This window comes from Triturus cristatus, chromosome 5_1 (genome assembly GCF_964204655.1).
Source record: "Triturus cristatus chromosome 5_1, aTriCri1.1, whole genome shotgun sequence".
NCBI classification, from domain to species: Eukaryota; Metazoa; Chordata; class Amphibia; order Caudata; family Salamandridae; genus Triturus; species Triturus cristatus.
In genome coordinates this window covers 768,209,715-768,231,131 of record NC_140587.1, presented here as the reverse complement: position 1 = coordinate 768,231,131, position 21,417 = coordinate 768,209,715, and the positions used below count along the sequence as shown (strand labels likewise).

At 50.7% G+C, this 21,417-nt stretch overlaps 1 protein-coding gene across 2 annotated transcripts in view; it reads right to left on the bottom strand.

The window, feature by feature from the left end:
- OSBPL1A (oxysterol binding protein like 1A) overlaps positions 1-21,417 on the bottom strand; it is a 1,951,189-nt gene that overhangs the window by 487,935 nt on the left and 1,441,837 nt on the right. For both annotated transcript variants that reach the window (XM_085605749.1, XM_085605748.1), the window contains exon 24: positions 14,605-14,731. In XM_085605749.1, the coding sequence (XP_085461875.1) occupies positions 14,605-14,731 (127 nt within the window). The remainder of the gene's footprint in view (positions 1-14,604; positions 14,732-21,417) is intronic.

Below are 21,417 nucleotides of genomic sequence, written 5' to 3'. Positions count from 1 at the left end.
TCAAATACGCCATGCTTTTCCCGGCCAAGCTGCGTGTGGAGGTGGATGGTCGCACGCACTTCTTTGATCGTCCCGAAGCGGCCGGGGACTGGCTGGATACTCTGCCCGGGGATCGTGATCGGGGGGCGGGGGGGGCGGCGGGGGGGAGACGGCACGCAGGATCGGGACTGAGGGTCTAATATTGGGCCTCACTCTGGACGAAAATGATGCCACTTTCGATTCTGCGTCAGTTTTTGTAAGTTCCCCTCCTATGGAGGTTGTGTTGGGTCTATTGGGGGTTCTCCCTCCTCCTCTAGGGGGTCTAGTTAGTTTAACTATATATGGGGCGACAGGCACACTGCACGTTGGGGGGGCTGTTCGGGCTCATGCAGGGGTGCAGGGAGGGGGGAGTTCTGTTGGGGTGGGTGGGTAGGGATGGGGTGGTGTTCGTTTTTATCACAAGGCAAACGTATTTTTGTGTTAGTTCTAAAGTGCTCTCCGGGGGACGAATGATGGCTTCTGTATATGATGGGGGGTAGGGAACTAACTTTGTTGTCTTGGAATGTGAATGGACTGGGGGACAGGATCAAACGGGGTGTGGTCCTGCAGTTTTTGAAGCGAATCTCGCCCGATGTAGTCTTTCTGCAGGAGACACACCTCATTGGCAACTCCTTCTGCGCCATGAATCGGCGTGGCTATCGCCTAGTGGCTCACTCGGGCTTCACGTCCGGCTCAAGGGGTGTGGGCATCATGGTGAAGAACTCGCTCCCGTTGGAGATTGATGAGGTGCTCCACGATGACAGGGGACGTTACACGGTCTTGGTGGGAAGACTGGAGGGCAAAGTGGTTGTCTTTGTGTCAGTATACATCCCACCGGGGCTGCAGTCGACCACCTTTGCGGACCTTGGGCGCCTTCTCCTTGGCCTTCCGGGGGGGCTTTTGGTTGTGGGGGGGATTTTAATGCGGTGGTATCTGGGACTGTGGATCGTCACCCCCCTAGGGACCTCCCCCGGGCACAGGCGTGGCTACCCGGCCTCTTGGATACATTTGGATTAGTGGACTGCTGGCGTTTAAAACACCCCACGCAGCTGCAGTACACTTTCCATTCGGGAGCCCATGGTAGTCTCTCACGACTAGACTATGTCCTTGTCCCGGCGGCCTATGTTGGGAGGGTGGGAGAGGTGCGCCATTTGCCACGGGGTATTTCGGACCACTCTCCGCTCCTACTGCACTTTGATGTCTTTCTGAGGGGTGAGGGTAGGGTGGTCCCAATCAATCCTTGGTACCTGCGCGACCCCACCATTCGCGCTGAATTGATTAAATCCCTTCAGCGATATTTTGATGAGAATGTGGGGTCCGTGCCTTCGGCTGTACCGCTATGGGAGGCCTTCAAGACAGTACTCCGAGGGGAGGCCCTATCCCTTATTTCCCACGCCCGGAGGCGCGAGCGGGAGGAGGTGACCCGGATGGAGGCTGAAATAGCCGAGTTGGAGGGTAATTTAGAAGGTGGGGTGACGGATGCCGCATTACATGTCCTCCAACTCAAGCAAGCGGCCTATAGGGCCCTCGTCACGGAGGCGGCTAGGGGCCTCAGTAGAGAGCAACAGGGGCGACTGTATGATGTGGGTGATAAGGCTGGTAAACTTATAGCGTGGTTGGACAAAAAAGAGAGAGCGAATCGTGTGGTCCCGCTGATTGAGAAAACGGATGGTGTGTGTGTAACTGAGCCAGAAGAAATCGTCTCCTGCTTCGCGGATTATTTCCGTGGGGTGTATTCCCCGGTGTCTCCCTGCTCGGAAGAGGATTCCCGTGCCCTGCTCAGTGATATCGCGCTGCCGTCCCTTTCCGGGGATGACAGGGTGTCGTTGGACGCCGCTCCCACCTCCGACGAGATCGCCCTCGCCATACGCTCGGTCGCTTCCGGCAAGGCCATGGGTCCGAATGGTCTCCCTATCGAATTGTACAAGTTGCGACCGGATACGCTGGCACCCCACCTCCGGGCTATGTTCCTGGCGGCTCACTCGGTGGGCTCCCTCCCGCTGGACCAGCGTCTGGCTACAATCGTGGTCATCCACAAGGAGGGGAGACCTCGGGACCAGGTTACATCCTATCAGCCCATTTCGCTACTGAATGCGGAGCCCAAGATTCTCGCCAAGGTACTGGCCAATCGGCTGGTCGGCGTGGTGGGCGATTTGGTTCATCAGGACCAGTCTGGCTTTATTCCCCATCGCAACACAGCCCTTAATCTGCGGCGTTTGCACGGTGTGCTCGCACGTGCCCCGTTCATACGGGAGCCGGCCATTTTGGCGTCCTTAGACGCCACCATGGCGCTTGACACGCTTGAATGGCCATATATCTGGGCGATGCTTGCGAAGTTTGGATTTGGCCCAGGGTTCATCAGTTGGGTCAAATTGCTGTATTCGGGCCCATTGGCGCAGGTGGTGGTGAACGGAAGAGTGTCGGCTCCGTTCGAGCTGGGCCGGGGCACACGGCAGGGCTGCCCCTTATCGCCGCTCCTCTTTGCACTTGCCTTGGAGCCCCTGGCGGAGTGGCTGCGGTGGGAGCCTTCCATCCGTGGGCTCCGCTGGACCCCTGAGTATGAGGACCGCGTATCCCTATACGCTGATGACATCCTCTTGTACCTAGCTTCCCCACGTAAATCACTCATAGTACTGGTTGATGTTTTGCATTCATTCGGTCGTAACTCCGGTCTGGTCATCAACTGGGCTAAATCGTGTGTGTATGTTCTCTCCGGGGAGGCTCCTATCCTCCCGCGGGGCTGTCCGATCCAGGTCGCCCCGCAGGGATTTAGGTACCTGGGTGTCTTCATTACTCTGGACCCGGAGGCTCGGTATGATCGGAACTTGCTTCCCCCCCTCCAGCGTCTGAAAGAGGATGTCGCGCGCTGGCGGCGTTTGCCGCTTTCGCCGCTCGGCCGGGCGGCATTGTTTAAAATGATGTCGCTGCCGCGTTTCCTGTACGCGTTGCAGAACACTATGGACCTCGTCCCAGCGCGCTACTTCCGCGAAGTGGAGAGTTTGCAGCGCCGCCTATTCTGGGACGGGAGGCCACGTATTGCCCTGGCTAAGCTGACGCTCCCATGGTATGACGGGGGGATTGCCCTCCCGGATATTAAACGGTACTATTGGGCCTCCCAGCTAGCTGCGATTAATCAGGGCCTATATGGGCCCGCCTTAAACCCGGCGTTTGAAATGGATAGGATGCTACTTCCAGGTGGTGACCATAATCGAGCGCTCTACTCTAGCGCGCCCGACGCTCGCCTAACGGGCCCCACGCGTGTCATGGTGCGAGTGTGGCACGCGGCCAATGCAGCTATGGGGTGGAAGGACCGTTTGACCCGGGCGTCACCACTATACGCGTCTGAGCGGTTGGGCTCCTTGTGGACCTCGAAGGGCTTTGAGAAGTGGGATCTAATAGGCATTAGCACAGTGGGGGATCTCTGGACGAGGGGAGGATTTAAAACGTTCGAGATGCTGCAGACGGAATTTCAGTTGCAGGGCAGCGAGTACTTTCGGTATTTGCAGGTCCGGCATGCGCTGGGCTCCGTCTTTCCGGACTTTGCCTCCATCCCGGAGTGTTCCCCCCTGGAAGATAGAGTGCTGGATGGACACGTCCCTGACAGCACGATCTCACTGATCTACAAAAAACTGATCAACGACCGCTCAGACTTGTTGACTGCCCTTCGTGAGGCTTGGGTAGCCGATGGGCTGGAGCTGGACGACGAGGACTGGATCTCCGCGGTGGCCTCCCCGAAAGAGGTGGCCATACCGGCTCGCCTTCGTTTCGTCCAGCTCAAGATACTCCACAGGGTCTACATGACGGGGCCAAAGCTCCTGCGTATGGGCTATGCTGAGGACGGTTTGTGTAAGCGTGGGTGTGGTGCGCTGGGGACTTTTCTGCATATCTTGTGGGAGTGCCCGGAGGTGGAGGGGTTCTGGCGTGGTGTGCATGAGGTGCTGCGAGTGGTCACGCATGTGGCGCTGTTGCCCGAAGCGAGGAGATGCCTGTTGAATGTGTGGGAGCCTACCGATTACTCGGTGCCGCAGACGTGGTGGGTGACTCTGGGGTATATGGTTGCCAAGCGTGATATTGCCCAGCTGTGGGGATCCCAGAGGCCCCCGACTGTCTCGGCCTGGAAGGAACATATGGATTGGTGCATGTTTCGGGAAAAGGTGGTGTATGTGGCGAGAGGTAAGCCTGCGACATGGGTGAAGGTATGGGGCCCCTGGAACGCCTACCGCGGGGGAATCTGTGCACCACCGTTATTGCCTGATCCGTCGCCGGCCCCGTCCCCTTAGCCAACTCATCCCCCCGGTACCTGGGCATTAGGTGTACCCAGCCCTAGTTCTGATCTCTCCCCCCTCTTGAGATTCCTATGGATGGCTAGGATCCCCCCTCTAGGGGAGCACGTGTTGCTATTTCCGATTGAGGATTGCCTTGTGGGTTTGTTTGTATTTGTTGTTCTTTAAGTTTAAAATGGAACCGTATAGTGGGGTCTGGATAGTGTGGCTCGCAACGATGTTACCTCCTGTGCATACTCGGCCGCAGCACCATGTGTTTTATAAATGTATATCGTATGCTCCTTTCATTGCTAGCGGCCGGCCGGAAGGTTGTAGGCCCATACTTGTATATTTTTGAGTCTTGTAATAAACGGTTTCAAAAAAAAAAAAAAAAAAACCTTGCAAATTCACTTAAAAAACCATAGGTTTCACACATGTTATAGTTAGCTGGACATTTCACTAGTAAAAAACCAATGAAATTCCCCCGTTATAGTTAGTGCAGGCAACTATAACTCACGCGACCGCAATCCTCTGCTGATGACGTCAGATATTACATCACTGTATTTAGACACTTATTTACCCATGTCTTCTTCCATTAATCTTTAGCTATACATATCTTACAAATATTTATTTTTCATAAAGACACATATGTCATCAGTGATGTAATATCTGACATCAGCAGAGGATTGCGGTCGCGTGAGTTATAGTTGCCTGCACTAACTATAACGGGGGAATTTCATTGGTTTTTTACGAGTGAAATGTCCAGCTAACTATAACATGTGTGAAATGCTAAGTTATGTATTTATTAATTTATTTTTTCTTCAGGTTTTTCAACGTGCGCGCACCGTGCAACCACGGTTCGCAGTGCGTGCCGTGCGCGCGCGGTGCGCGCACCTCGCGGTTTAAAAAAAAAAAAAAAAAAAAACGTGTTTTTTTCTCCCTTGGGGGTCCTTCTGTGACCCCCCTGACCAAGGCTAGGGGTCAGGAACTGTCCACTCTGCCCCCTTTTCACGTTCTCCACCTTTTTTTTCACCCCCTCAGACTGCGAGAGACAAAATGGCGGCCGACACTTCCTGGTTTCGACCGATTCGAATGTTTACCGACATCTAACAACCAATCAGAATTGCGCTCGCGCACGGCAGGGTGCGCGCACAGTGAGCGTGTATAGATATTGAGATGCTTTTAAATGCTATTTTCTCAGGAAATACTGAACAGATTTACATCAGACCTGCAAAAGGCACTTCCTTGACCATATGGCTACCTCTCTGCCAAATTTCACGTAATTCTGTTCAGCCGTTCGGGCTGTAGCTGCGACTAAAGGTCCTATGTAAAAAAGCATGGGGGAAACGCGTTTTGGGACCCCCCCTTTTTCTCGGCCCCCGCTTGACGAATCACCCCGAGACTTTCAGGGTAGGAGATGAATGGAGCGCCCCATTTGTTTTGAAAATTTCACGAGGATTCGTCAACCGGCGCGAAAGTTATTCAAAATTGAATTTTGAGATTTCCTATGGAAACTAGGTTGTAACTATAACTATCTACTGGCGACCGCCAGTAGATAATATATATATATATATATATATATATATATATATACATACATATATATATACATAAATAAATGTAATCATTAAGATGTCCTTTTATGTTTGGAAGTTTCAAGAGTATCAGAAGATCTAACACAGTGACAGAACTTGTCAGTATCAAACTATATTGTACATCCCATGGGTATTCTTGAAGTGTTGTGATACCAAAAGCAAACCTTGGGGCTCCAATACCTCTTTGTTTTACTTATTATTTAATTAGTGTCATTGAGGGGTTGAACAGCACCTAAATTATTCTGTTTGTTTAGTCAGATGAGGAAGCAGTACATTAATACAAAAAATCATCTGCCGTCTTCCTTTACACTTAACCTTATTTTTAGGAGTATAAAAGATGGCCGGAGATGCTATTTCATGTTAATGTCACTGCTGGCTTGCCTGACTTGACAAACAGAACAATTTTAGGAGAGGCCAACACCTCAATGACTGCAATTAAATAATTTCAAAAAAGTGATTCTAGAGTCCTCGCAGAGTTTTCTTCTCAGGTTACAGCGGTACAAGGAGACATGCCATTTGTACCATGGTTTTATAGAGATGTGTTCTGTCACGGTTTAATCTATTTGGTCTTCGGTTTCAACTCCAGTACAAAATCTGAGAGGATATTGCTCCCTGCATCGTCCTCTCGCATCCAAAATCTGGGGAGAATAAATTGCCCCATGTCCCCCACGGTTCTTATGCCCATACTCGTTAGACAAGTGATATAGTGTTAGCATTGTGCACACTATGGGGTTTAGGAGCCTAAATTCTCATCTACTGCTTATATAGCGGGTCAAACTCTGGGCGACCTAGTAACCTCGGATTCAAATGCTGCTTTTGCTAGAAGTTCAGGTACCGGCCTCTGCTCCTATCGTTTTAAAGCATCAATCTTCTTTCAAATAAATTACCAATGTGATCACAAAAAAAACTATCTAGACTGAATACAAGATGCCAAACTGAAGGCATATGCGTTTTTTTCTCCAAAACGCGGCTATTCTTTACAAACTGGTTTTAGATTCTTTGCTCTAACATTAGAAAGTTTTGAAGAGGCTGACTCCCTTGCTGATCAAATAAGCATCCACATAACATGATGATTCAACCTTTACTACCAGTGCTACCATTGCGACCTTTTGTAGAAAAAAATACCAGACATTAGTTAATATTTTGCTATTTTGGAAGGGCTAAGAGCAGGTGGGTGAATATAGATTTGTGTAAAAACATCAGTATTCATTTTGAGATCGTGTCTACTAGACAGAACACGAGCTGACGGTTGTGAAGAATGTTGTTGGTGTGCAGTGGGCATAGCGCCTGCTGACTGCTTACAATTGGTTAATTGATTAGCATCACTGTCACTCTTATTTGTTAGCTTGTGTGGGTTTTACTTCATCTGTGGGCATTTGTGCTTCCCTTGGCACATGGACGCTGTTGAAAATGTTCCCTTTTTGCAGGGTCACCCTGAATTTTTTTGCTAGACCCTATTTTTCCTAGCTATAAAACTCTGCACTTTACCACTGCTAACCAGCAGTAAAGTGGTTTCAAAATGGTAAAATGAGTATTCTCCTGAATGGCACTCATTGTGCCACCCACTGCAGTAAAACTGCAGTCCCTACAGTAAGTAGCATCTCAAAGCTATTTTCACTGTGGCAGGGTTGGTTGTTCTTTAACAAAAAACTAGGATACAATATTACGTTTAATAAATGTTATCTCCACCTAGGGAAACCACTAAAGACATCAAGGACTCATTTTAATAGTTAAACATAATGCAATGAAATGGTAAAGTCAAATTTCATCGAATTATTTCAGAAAAGGTACTTTAGAAAAGTTTACTTTTGCATGCCTAAAGCCTGTGGACATCTTTCTGTAAGTATTCAACTGTCACCTAGCAGCTTGATGGCTCCCCCTTGGCTAGATGTGAACTGCTCCAAGGACAGGAACAATGTTTCTTGAGCAAGGGGGGACATAACATGGTTGACCCCTTTTTTCCCTTAGCCCCTCAAAAGCCCCCCTTTTGCTGCTTAGAAGCCAGGAGGACAGGGACTGATAACTTCAAAAAGTTCTATTGTATTAGGTCTACCCTAGTAACAACGCTATCTGTCTCGCCAGCTTGTTTCCAAACATGGTATTAATATGTGCGTATAAATATGTATACATACAGGAACTTTCGGTCAACACTCTTCATCAATTTGTCTGTTCAAATGTCATTCACACTTTGCTTACCACCACAATAGTACAGCATGTGGCAATGGGTAAGCCCACCCTATTCACAGTGAGTAATGGCATTGTGCTTTTGCACATCCACCTGAAAAGCTGTCCACTTCAGTTCCATGACATGCGGGCCAATCTCTGCTGGTATTTCTTCATTTCATGTTTTTTCCTTCAATTTTGAAATGGGTGCTTTTTACATTTATTTTTTGCAAACATACGCACAGCACCTTTAGACTACTGCCTTTTTGAATTTTTAATACTTTCACACTTCATGCCTGTTACATATGTTTGCAAAGAAATACTAACAAAAACACTGAAGTCTTAACGAAGCCAGGCATTGGTTTTGTCAATGCTTGTTTTTAATATGAGGTGGCACCCTCAACACCTTCACTCTGCTACTCCCCTCTTGAGAGTGGCAGTCTTGCACAGTGTCCCTAATGGATACAACATAGAGCTGGTAGTTACATCACTCGTTTATTTCATAGGTTTATTTGTCCCCTTTTGTCAAATAATTTTATGTCAGGACTGGAGGCGAGGATTATGCCTTCTATTCTCCACTTTATTACTCAGCAGCCATTACCAAACAACAAATTACATTTCCCATCACACTCTGGGGAAACTTTAGTCAAACAAAACAACCAATAAAAGTGTCCATAGTCCACCAATAGGGGTCCACCAGCCCATAGATAGTCCTCCTTCAGTGGCCCTTCCTCCTCTTTCTTTGCTGCTCAGCAGCAGAGATAAGTACTTTCCTCATTTGTCCTCTCAGATGTAATGCTTTGTACTTGATGTTACTAGCTCGCATGTGTTTTAATACTGCAGTGTTATCTGTAAGGATGTTTTGTTGGGGCGCTGTTTCTCGGCTTAGTGTGCTGTTTGGGAGTCGTACGCGTGTCTTGCGGCGACTCGGCTTATTTGCCTGAGGGCTTTATGTTTCCGGGCTGCTGCTTGCTTTTGGAACAGCTTCTTTCTCGGTTTCGGACGCGCGGGTCCCGCGCCTGCGATTGGCCTTTCTTTCCTGTCAAAATTTCTGTTGGGCGTGTGTCGGCCCGTCGCGGGAGCTCCGTCTCCTACGCGGCGGGTCTGGTGCTGTACCCTTTGTTCCTCCGCCCGTCAGGGGGCACGGTGACTTTTTCCTGCAGCGCGCGCATTTTAAACTCTGAAGGTCTGTGCGACGCGTCGTAGGAGGGTTTGACTGGCCTGAGGGTTTACGCAAGCGCGCTGCCTCGTTTTAGACTCTTTGGCAGCCGCTTGTTGTATTGTTAACGCTCCACTCGGCACAATCACAGTGGAGTCTGTATTACTCTTCTTCACGCCCTGCTGGGTCCGTACTTTGCTTTGGACAGCGTTTGCAGGCACCTGCCCAGGCCAGTGTTGTTAATTCTTTATATTTCGGTTTTATACCAGACCTTGGTGCCGGGGGATTCCTAACCCCATCCTTTCATTAAATTGCGACTTTCTCGCCCATTCACCGGCTGAGACCCAGCCCTTGTTATTCTGGACGTGTTCCAGCAACGTCTGAAGCCCAGACATACTATCTGTACTTACCTCCTCGGTTGTGTCTTTTCATCAGCCCTCATCATGGAATAGGAGTACGCCCTGACCGACCTCCAATGGGATGGGGAGTTCTATGAGGCGGTGGACTCCTCAATATACCGTGCTGTGGGGAAGCCATGGCCCCCTTGGAAGACAGACTTACCCGGAGCATTGACCAAGCTTTGGCGCGGCTGGCAAATATCCCAGTGGTGCCCCCACCTCCTGCGACGCTGATGACGTCAGATATTACATCACTGTATTTAGACACTTATTTACCCATGTCTTCTTCCATTAATCTTTAGCTGCCTCGGTGGTCTCTCCCCCGCTGGCCAAACGTCCACAAGAAGCGGGGATGGACACATCCGCATTTAACAGGCTCAAACAGGCCTTTCTTGCCACCCGGCCCAGCCTTCCCCAGTGGCAATCCCCCCCCACTCCCTATCCCTCAGACAGTACCGACACTGCACCGGGTCCGTCCAATGACGACTCCCCCCCCCCCCCCCCCCCAACCCCCAACCTGATCAGTCAGATATGTTTGACCCAGATGACATTGTGCATCCGCGATCATCGGACTGGGCGCCTGCAGATAAGGTACCGGACTACGTGGCAATGCGTATCAGAAAGCCCTTGGACAAGGATGCCCGTAGTTGTTTGCGAGCGGAGTGCCGCCGCCCCTCTTTGGAGGGCAAAGTCGCACTAACCCCAGAAATTGACGCCCGCATGGCGACTTTCTTGCAAAAGTTCATGCGCGACCCCAAAAAAGGGATTGATAGGTCCTGGCGGTCCTGCCAGGACAAGCTTTTGGACGTCCTAGGCCCCTTAACTAAGAACCTCGACATGGCGGAGGAGGCGAAAACATCTGGCTCCCTCATTTCCCCAGAGTCGCTATCAGGCTGGGCCCAGAGAGCCATTGTGCGCCATTTCCACAGAGCGCCGCCGCTCTCTTCTGATCAAAGTGGACCCCAAGTTGGGGGACCTTGCGGACACGGAGGCTGCTGTAGTGGCCCAAGGGGGCTTGTTCGGAGATCCCTTTGTCAGGGAATTGGGAAAGTTAGTCAACACCTTCACCTCTCTTGACAAGGCCCAGTCGACAATCAAGAGGGTCTTCCCTCGGGTTTCCCAGGGGGGTGGTCGAGGTAGGGGCCGCTCGACCGGCCGAGGCTCCAACAACCAGCCACGTGGGCAAGGCCCTACTAAAGGCCAGTACCAAGATCAAGGCCGCTTCGGCAACTTCTACCAGACGAGAGGCAGAAGGGGCAAAGGACGAGGCTTCCGAGGAGCAGCTGCTTCTTCCAACGGTGAGTCTACTCCCTTCTTCCCATCTAACACTAGGGAGGCAACTGGGGAATTTTTTCCTGGCCTGGATTTCTGTCACAACGGACCCGTGGCTTCTGCAAACCATCAGGGGCTTTCATATAGAATTCCAGGGGACTCCTTCACAGCACGTCAGACCGCGGCCCCTGGAGTTCTCCCTCCACGACTCTGCTCTAGTCGACGAGGAGGACTCCTCACCAAGGGGGCGATAACCCCAACTTCCCTTCATCCGCGGGGTTTTCTGAGCAGTATTTTCCTTGTAGACAAAACGGATGGTGGCAAACGACCGGTGATAAATCTGAGCAGCTTCAACGAGTGGTTGGTATACTGCCATTTCAAGATGGAGGGCATCCATCTCCTACGGGACGTGTTGCGCCCACAAAATCGGATGAGACGCCTAAACTTGAAAGACTCCTACCTAGTGGTTCCGATCTTTCCCCCTCACCGCCGCTTCCTGCCGTTTCTTTGGCGCGACCAGGTTTTCGAGTTCGCCTCTCTCCCGTTCGGTCTTTCTTCAGCCCCTTGGTGCTTCACCAAGGTCCTTCATCTGGTGGTGGAATGGCTAGGAGCCCGAGGAGTTCGGATGATTTTCTATCTCGACAACATCCTGATCTTAGACGCATGCCAGCGTCGCTGCCTCCTTTATCTTCAGATGGCAGTAAACCTCCTGCAGGGACTGGGGCTTGTCATCAACGAGGCAACGTTGATGCTTTCTCCTTCACAGACTCTAACGTTTCTGGTTTTCGTGATAGACTCAAGGTCCTCGTCTCTCAGCCTCCCCACAAGAAAGGTTGCAAAAAATTTGTCACAAACAGCGACGTACTCTGGCCAAGTCTCAAGTGTCCCTCTGGGTGATAGGCTTGCTCTCAGCCTCCATTCAGGCGATCTTTTCGGGCCCCTTGCACTACCGGGCGTTGCAGTGCCTCAAAGCATCTTACATACGCAGAGGACTTCCGTACTCCCACAAAGTGCCCCTGTCAGAGGAGGCGAGGGAAGAAATTCGGTGGTGGTTACAACACATGGAGGCATGGAATGGACGTGCCATCTTCGGGTCAGCTCCCGACTTAGTTATCAAATCAGACGCCAGCAGTTATGGCTTGGGGGCCAGGTGCAGCCGATTCTCTACTGGAGGATTGTGGTCTCCAGACGAACGCAATCTACACATCAACTGCCTAGAGCTCCTTGCGGGCTCCTTTGCGGTTTGTTGTTGGACCAGGGACCGGATTCAGTCTTCTGTCCTCCTCAAGATGAACAATATCTCGGCGGTCCGCTACATCAATCATCTGGGGGGCACCAGGTCCAAAGTCCTCTCCGACTTGGCTGCCAGTTTCTGGCAGTATTGCCTGGATCACCATGTATCGGTGACGGCGGAATATCTTCCTGGCAGGGAGAACCTGGTGGCGGATTTTCAGTCCCGGAATTTCCGTGACTCCAGTCTTTGGAAACTGGACTCGGAGGTGTTCAATCACCTGTACGACCTTTGGGGCCACCTGTTGATCGACCTCTTTGACTCGAAGCTGGACCACCAACTCCCGCGTTACTTCAGTTGGAGGCCGGACCCCCTGGCGGTGGCCACGGACGCCTTTCTCTAGGATTGGAGTTTGGAGTTGGGTTATGCGTTTCCCCCCTTTGTGATGCTGGCCCGAGTTACGGCTCAGGTCCGGTGCCAGGGAGCAGAGCTAGTGGTTCTCTCTCCTTTGTGGAGATCTCAGGTGTGGTTTCCACTTCTTCTGGAACTTTCTTGGGATTCTCCAATCCTACTCCCCCTGTTCCCTCATTTCCTCCTCAATCCCGACGGGGTCCCTCAACCTCTAGTTCTTCAGAACTCGTTACGTCTTGTCGCGTGGAGGATTACTGGAGACGATGGAAAATCCCGGGCCTTTTGACGGCAGCTGAGGACCTTATGGCTAAAGCATGGGTGGACAGCACCGTCAAACGCTACAGATCCGCTTGGGGCAGATGGCCCCGTTGGTGTCTGCGAAGGGTTTGCAATCCCGTGGAGACAGATGTAGTTCATATTCTGAACTTCCTGGCCCATTTGGCTTCTGAAGGCCTCGCTTACCGTTCGGTTAACACCTTTTGTTCTGCCATTTCGGCGGGCCATGTGCCGGTGGGCAACCCCCCGGTTGGTGAACATCCTCTTGTATGCAGATTGCTCAGGGGCATTCGGTTATCCTTACCTCCTGAGCCCCGTTACTCCGCCCTATGGGACGTCAACCAGGTGCTGAATTTGTTCCTTTGGTGGCAGCCTAATCGATTCCTCTCTAGGAAAGAGTTGTCCGCCAAGTTGGCTATGCTTCTTTGTTTAGTTTCTTGCCGTAGAGTCTCTGATGTTAAGGCACTGAACATCTCTTCCAGGATGTTCACCCCTTCGGGGGGGACCTTCACTCTTTCCAGGCGAACAAAATGCCACACAAGGATCATTTCTTACCCGGAGTTCCCGGACAGCCGCAAGCTATGTGTGGTTTGTTGCTTAAAGGCTTACGAAGAGATGACTGTGGAGTTCTGCCCTCCGGGGGGAACGTCAGTTACTGATTATGCTCCGCAAACCTTTTAAGGCGGTTTCCTCCCCTACCATCGCCAGATAGGTTAGATGGGTGATGCAGGAAGTAGGAATCAGCCTCAGGGAGTTTGGTGCCCACTCAGTTAGGGGGGCTATGGCCTCCAAAGCGTTTGGCTTGGGTGCCCGTTTAGAGGATATCCTCAACTCGGCTGATTGGTCCTCTGATTCAACCTTCAAGAGGTTCTACTTCAAGCCTGTGCTGGATATGGCTCACCTCGTGGTGAGCAAGCTTTGAACTAGCATAATCCTCGCCTCCAGTCCTGACATAGAATGAAAAATTTCCTAGTTAACGTAACGGAAAGTTTCAATTCTATTAAGGACTTGGAGGCGAGTATTATCCCACTCTAGGGATCGATTCAGGATTCCCGCCCGTATGTCAGTAAGTAACACATTTTGGGGTTCTGTTGATTGGTGGGCTTGACGTTATTACTCTGGTGCGATGAATTGTCCAATTGATTCATTCATGATACATTGGTTTGCCTGATCTTTGAATTTCGGCTGAGTTCTTTGGATTGTCTGCCTTGTCATGCTTATACTTTGCTGTTTCGTCCCTTGGAATGTATTGATAGTTCCTTTTGCCTCCATAGGATCTGACTCCAATAAACAAGATGCCTGAGGAGTTATGGCCGGCTGTCTTCACGCTCAGAAAGAGGAAGAAGGGCCACTGAAGGAGGACTATCTATGGACTGGTGGCCGCCTATTGGTGGACTATGGACACTTTTATTGGTTGTTTTGTTTGACTACAGTTTTCCCAGAGTGTGATGGGAAATGTAGTCTGTTGTTTGGTAATGGCTGCTGAGTAATAAAGTGGAGAATAGAAGGCATAATCCTCGCCTCCAAGTCCTTAATAGAATTGAAACTTTCCATTACATTAGCTAGGAAATTTGTCATTACCTGGCAGTATTTCATAATTTTTTTGTTAGAGTTTCAATATTTTTGTCTCACGATGGCATACTGTATTAAATATGCATCACTATCCTGGTTCATAAAACAGAAATGCAGGAAATGCTATCAAGAGAAACAGACCATCTTTACAAATTAAAATTTACTTTTCTATTTCTCATACTGTTTGTACCCACACCAGACATGCATTGTACTCAAGGCTGCAGAAAACCTGGAAAAAGTAGCATACCTGTTTAGAATTTTTTCTCTCTTCAGAATTCTTCTTGTCATTTTTTTTATATGCATCAAATGTAGCAGGGTCAACACTATACAAACACTCTGTCCATTTTCCATAAAGCGCACAAAGTTTCTTTTTACTGCAAGAAAAAAGTTAAAATTGGCCATATGCCAAGTTCATAATTATTTAATCCACTGCACAAGCAAAGGTTTTGTGAACAGCTAAGCATTAACAAGTTGTACCTCTTTCAGAAACGAGGTTTACTTTTGCATTTCAAATGTAACTTCTAAATTATTCCACACAGAACAATTGTTAGATAAGTCAAAATGAGCGCTGCACAATAAATTAAATGGTCACATGATGACATGATTTATGCTTATTATCAGTGGAAATATACGGTATTCTGGAAAACAAATTCTGGGAAAATGTGTTTGGGCCAGGGAAATGCTTGGATATCAAAGTAAAGCACCTCAAGATGTCCATACCTTATTGAGACCAGGATTTCACAACCTTTTCAATGATAGGACACTACTTTTCTTTAGCAAACTGAGATAAGACGGTTTTGTGCCCCCATGGGCTTGTCTCCATATTCAACATTTTCAAGTTGATTATGACTTATAAAAGACCTGTACCTCATCCGGTGACAGCTTTAATGCCTTCTGCTGACTCAACTGGTGAATAACTCTACATGTTTTAACAATCTCTAGAAAAAAAGTGCTACGTTGTGCCACACTACCGTCTTCAGTGTATTGATGTGGTGAGATGACCTGAGTGACAGCAACACAACACCAATGGCATTTGTGGTATTGCCATTAATCTTAATTCTACACAAGCATTTGGGAACTTTATAAATCACCATTTCTTGCCATTTATTGTACCAGAAAGGAAGGATTAGTTACTTACCTGTAATCCTAGTTCTCATCCAGGGGTATACTCATCAAAGTCATAATCTATGAATAATCCCCGCCCATGTGCGGGATCCCGGAGCATATAGAAAATACATATATATAAATATATATATATATACATATGTGAAAACATATAAATGCAGCCTAATAATGTTCAAAACATGGCAATGCTGTAAATTACATATTTTTGCATAGTAGTGCCCCCGTAACCCGTAAGGAAAAAAGGAAGCATCAGGCAAATTATAACACAGCACTGCTTTATTGCCATAAAGCAACATGTAATTGTAGGCATTCGCCAGTAGGCTGCAGTAGAGTATCAAGAATCCAAGAAAACTGACACCTTGCCTTTAAGGCATTAGAGTAGGGGGACCGTGCCTTTAAGGCCTGCCCGTGACCCCCTGCTCCCATGATGCACTACAGGTGACAGTTGGGCCAGTTCTTTTTGGCGGTGCCTCCGCACCTGAGTAGATCTGCCTTCCATACATCACTTATTTAAAGAGAAAACATTGCTCGTCCGGGGAGGTGGGTGGGTCGCTTATGACTTTGATGAGTATACCCCTGGATGAGAACTAGGATTACAGGTAAGTAACTAATCCTTCTCATCCAGGGGATACTCATCAATAGTCATAATCTATGAATAGAGTAGCAAGCCCATACCCAAAGTCTCGCGGACGAGCAACAAAGCAGTTAAAACATACATTAAAAGACACATCTTGTATTACAGTTATGCAAATAGGTTCCTCAAAGAGGCCTGCCCCACCTGGGCGTCGGCCTGTGCGTCTGAATCTAGGCAATAATGGCGCGTGAAAGTATGGACTGAGCGCCATGTAGCCGCTTTACAGATCTCAGACATGGGAACGTTGCGAAGGAGTGCTACCGTAGAAGCCTTCCCCCGAGTAGAGTGTGCTCTAGGTTTACCCTGCAGAACTTTGTGGGACAGTTGGTAAGCCAAAGCTATACAAGAGACAATCCATCTAGAGATAGATCTCTTGGCCGCAGCCAGCCCGGTATTAGTGGGTCCATAGTTAACAAAGAGCCTGTCTGACTTTCTAAGAGTAAGGGTCTTAGCTAGATAGAATTTCAAAACCCTCCGGAGGTCAAGAGAGTGTAGAGCTCTCTCCGGGGGTGTGGTCGGCTGAGGAAAGAAGGTGGGCAACGTGATCACCTGATTAATATGGAAGTCCGAAACCACCTTGGGCAGGAAGCTCGGATGAGTACGGAGCACCACCCTATTAGCATGAAACACCGTGTAAGGTTCCTTGCAGCAGAGGGCCTGAATTTCACTAACCCTACGGGCCGAAGTGATGGCTACTAAGAAGGCAGCCTTCCAGGTCAGATGTTGCAAGGAGGCCTTATGAATCGGCTCAAAAGGACCTCCCATCAGTTTAGAGAGAACGATGTTCAGTTCCCAGGAAGGGGAAGGAGACCTCACAGGTGGGTAAACTTTCTTAAGCCCTTCTAAGAAATCCTTTACCACTGGCATCTGAAAGAATGAGGTCTGGGTAGGAGACTTCCTATAGGCTGTAATAGCAGCTAAGTGTACTCTGATGGAAGAGTACTTTAACCCAGACTTCGCCAAGTACAGTAAGTAGGGGAGAATAACCTGTTCTTGACCCCGGATCGGATCAAGGGTGTTATCTCTACACCAGAAGCAGAATCTTTTCCATTTAAAGCCATACGACTTCCTCGTGGAGGGCCTCTTTGCCTCCCGAAGAATGCTCATACAGTCCGGTGGAAGATCTAGATGTCCGTACTGGATGAATTCAGGAGCCATGCCGTCAAGCGGAGGGAGGGGAGATTGGGGTGGAACACTCTCCCCTTGTCCTTGGTCAGCAAGTTCGGCAGGCATGGCAACCTCCTCTGTGGTACCTCCGACAGCTGGAGTAGATCCGGGTACCACCACTGCCGGGGCCACTCCGGTGCTATTAGGATCATCCGAGTTCTGGCCCTGTAGAACTTCTGAATCACAGCCGGGATGAGAGGGAGAGGAGGAAAAGCGTAAAGCAATGTCCTCGACCAGCTGATCAAAAGCGCGTTCCCCTGCGACCCCCGTTGAGGGAACCTGGAGGCGAAGACGGGGCATTTTTTGTTGTCCGCGTCTGCGAACAGATCGATGTCTGGTATGCCCCACAAGCGGAAGATGTCTTGAGCGACGCCTTCGTTGAGCACCCAGTCGTGCGCTTCGACGAAGTCTCTGCTGAGGCCGTCTGCCTGCACGTTCAGGGTCCCTGGCAGGTGAACAGCGACGATCGTCAGGTTTCTCGCCAGAAGCCATTTCCAGATTGACTGGGCCTCCAGAGACAGGACCCGTGATCTGGTCCCTCCTTGCTTGTTCAGATAGAACATAGTTGTGGTGTTGTCCGTCTGAACCTGAACATAGTCGGTCTGCAGGGATGGGTACAGGGACTTGAGAGCGAGATGGACTGCTCGTAGCTCCAAGAAGTTGATGTGATAGCTCTGCTCGGTAGCGGACCAGAGACCTTGTACTTGTAGCCGGCCCATATGAGCCCCCCAGCCCTGCATGGAGGCGTCTGTGACCACCGTCTGTGTCGGAGGCGCCTGATGGAATGGGACGCCGTGAAGCAGATGGGAGCGCTTCATCCACCACCGGATGGAATCTTTGGCGGCTTGATGAAGGGTAATGTGATCTTCCCAGCGGCCGGTCCTCTGCGACCACTGATCCTCTAGGTCTTGTTGCAGAGGACGCATGTGCAGACGTGCGTTGGGCACGATGTAGATGCACGAGGCCATGGATCCCAGGAGAGATGACACTTGTCTGGCTGTGGGATATTCCGTGCTGAGAAGCGTGCAGCTTTTTTGCAGCATGGAGGATAACCTCTCCTCCGAAGGACACACGCTTGCGCTTGAGGAGTCTAGAGAGGCGCCCAGGTAGTGGATCCGCTGAGTTGGATTGAGGATCGACTTCCGGTAGTTGACCTGAAGGCCCAACGAGTGTAGAAGGTTTAGGCAGAACGAGAGATGACTCTGGAGTTGAACCGGGGTGGAACTTTTTAAGAGCCAGTCGTCTAGATATGGGTAGACGAATATCTTCCGTTTGCGGAGAAATGCAGCCACCACCGCCATGCACTTTGAGAATGTTCGTGGCGCGGACTTGAGGCCGAATGGCAGGACCTTGTATTGATAATGTTGGTGAAAGATGCGAAATCTGAGAAACTTCCGATGTTTCGCTGAGACAGGAATGTGGAAGTATGCATCCTGTAAATCGATGGCACACATCCAGTCCCCTTGGTGTAGATGTGGGAAGATCTGGTGCAGTGCTAGCATCCTGAATTTTTCCCTTCTGAGAAATCTGTTGAGTAGGCGGAGATCGAGGATGGGTCTGTAGTCTCCGATCGCTCCTCTTTTCTGAACAAGAAAATACCGGGAGTACACTCCCCGATTTCTCTGCCTGTTTGGAACTTCCTCTATGGCGTTTTTGGAGAGGAGAGTGGCAACTTCGTCCTTTAAAAGCTTGTTTTGGCTGAGAGGGAGTGGGTGTTTCCGTGGGGGTACCTGCGGAGGGGGAGATTTGAACCTCAGCAAGTAGCCACGCTCTACAATACTCAGCACCCATTTGTCGTTTGTAATTGTATTCCACTCTGCCAGGTGAGCGGTGACACTTCCTCCCACCGGAGTGGCGAACGAGTGCGGAGGAAGTAAGTTTTCACTGCTTGGGAGGTTGCTTGTTAGAGGACTGCTGCTGTTTAGCATTTCCTCTTCCTCTGCCCCGGCCCCTTTGCTGAAACTGGGACCTCTGTTGGTTTTGAGAGGACCATTGGGGCGTTTGAACGCGCTGGTGAAAGGCACGTTTGTCGCCCTGGCGAAAGCGCTTGCGGAACTCTTTGCGTTTTTCCAGTCCCACAGCCTTTACAGTGTCCAATTCCGTTTTCATCTTGCTCATTTGGTCGTCCGCATGAGCTCCAAATAGCGATGATCCATTAAACGGCAGGTTAAGAATCCTTTTCTGCGCATCTGGTTTGAGGGCTGTTAATCTGAGCCAGGCCGAACGGCGGGAGCAGATGCCATGGGAGTAGCCATGCGCGGCTAGGTCTGATGCATCCGCCGCTGCGCTTATTACTTGGTTGGCCACCAGTCCGCCTTCATGTAGGATCTCCGTGAAGTCCTGCCTGTCCTCCCTAGGCAATTTCTCCACGAATCTGGCCAGGGAATCCCATAGGGAACGATCATACCTCCCTAGCAGGGCTGAAGCGCTAGCGACCTTCATGTGCGCGGCAGATGTGTTGCACATTCTCCTGCCGTAGGAGTCCATCAGCTTGCTGTCCTTCTCAGGGGGGACAGAAGCAGATATTGAGGCTGAGTGAGACTTCATGGCCGCCGCCACTATCACCGAATCCGCTGGCGGGTCCGCCCTCAAGAATAAAGGGTCCTCGGCCGGAGCCTTGTACTTCTTTGCTATTCTCGAGGGGACCGAGCCCGCTGTAGCTGGTGTAATGAACGTGGCCATCGCTGGTTCTAACAATCCTGGCACCAACGGGAGCAGAGGTCTGGGAGCTGACCGATGGTGTAAAGTGTCAAAGATCACAGAAGTGGGTGCCTGAGGGGCGTGCAGTGCGATGTTCAACTTTTGCGCCCCTCTACCCAGGACGTCCGAGAAAGTTATAATGTCATCCACCGGGGACACTCGCGATGGAGGCGTGGATGAAAAAGTAGGGGAGTAGTCCCGGACTGAGGATCTTGTGGATGCAGTCCCAGTGGACGACCTGGTGCGTCGCCTCTTGTGGGAGCGTTCGCTTTGGTGAGCCCTTGATCCTGATCTGTGCTTGGACGGAGATCTTGGAAGTTTTGGCGCGGTGCGACGGTCCCTGGAACGAGACCGGCGTGGTGAAATTGGCCGTGGATCCCTCGGAGGCGATTTACTCCTGCGCGGTGGGGAATACATGCGGGAGTAGTCCGATCCCGGACTCCGACATGCGGCAGCGCCCACATCTCGTAACCAGCGCGGTGACAGTCCAAACCGCTCTGGAGCCTCGGGTGATCTTTCTGGAGATATTTGCACGATGTGCAGTCCCGGAGATGATGACTGTTCTCCTGGGGACCTCTCCGCGGGCGGTCCAGTCTTCGCCCTCGACGTCGAATCCCTTGACGTCGACGACGTCTGCGTCACCATCGGCAAGTGTGAGGTATGCCGTTCTGGTCTCGACGCCGGTCGTGGAGACCTCGATGTCGATCTCCTCTTCTCTGGCACCTGACGTCGGCTAGATGACCTCGACGTCGGCCGTGTCTTCGACGTCGACCTCTCTCGCCGTCGACTGGGCGACTTCGACGTCGACCTCTCTCGACGTCGACTGGGCGACTTCGACGTCGACCTCTCTCGACGTCGACTGGGCGACTTCGACGTCGACCTCTCTCGACGTCGACTGGGCGACTTCGACGTCGACCTCTCTCGACGTCGACTGGGCGACTTCGACGTCGACCTCTCTCGACGTCGACGTGGTGATCTTGACGGCGACCTCTCTCGACGTCGACTTCTTGACGTCGATCTTCCTCTCGACGTCGACCTTCTATGTCGCCGAGTGGGGGTAACCATCGACGGCGACCGGCCCACTCGCGGCGGAATGTACGTCGCCGCATCTCTCGACGTCGACCCCCTCGAGGGTGGCGGAGAGTGTCTCGACGTCGACGGAAGCCTCGACGTCGACGGAGACAGTTCAGATGTCACCAGACTAGCAGCCTTCGAGCCCGAAGGGCCGCCTCTCGACGCCGACTTACTTTTGCGCGGCGGAGACTCTTGATGGTGGGATGAATCCCTTGACGCCGAAGTTCTCTGCCTCTTCGCCGGCATCCTCGACGTCGACGGCGAACCTCTTGGACTCCTGGTCTTCTTGGAGCCCGGGGAGCTGGTATGTCGCCGTTTCTGTACTTGCGTAGCTGAAGAAGGTGGTCTTGATGAGGAATG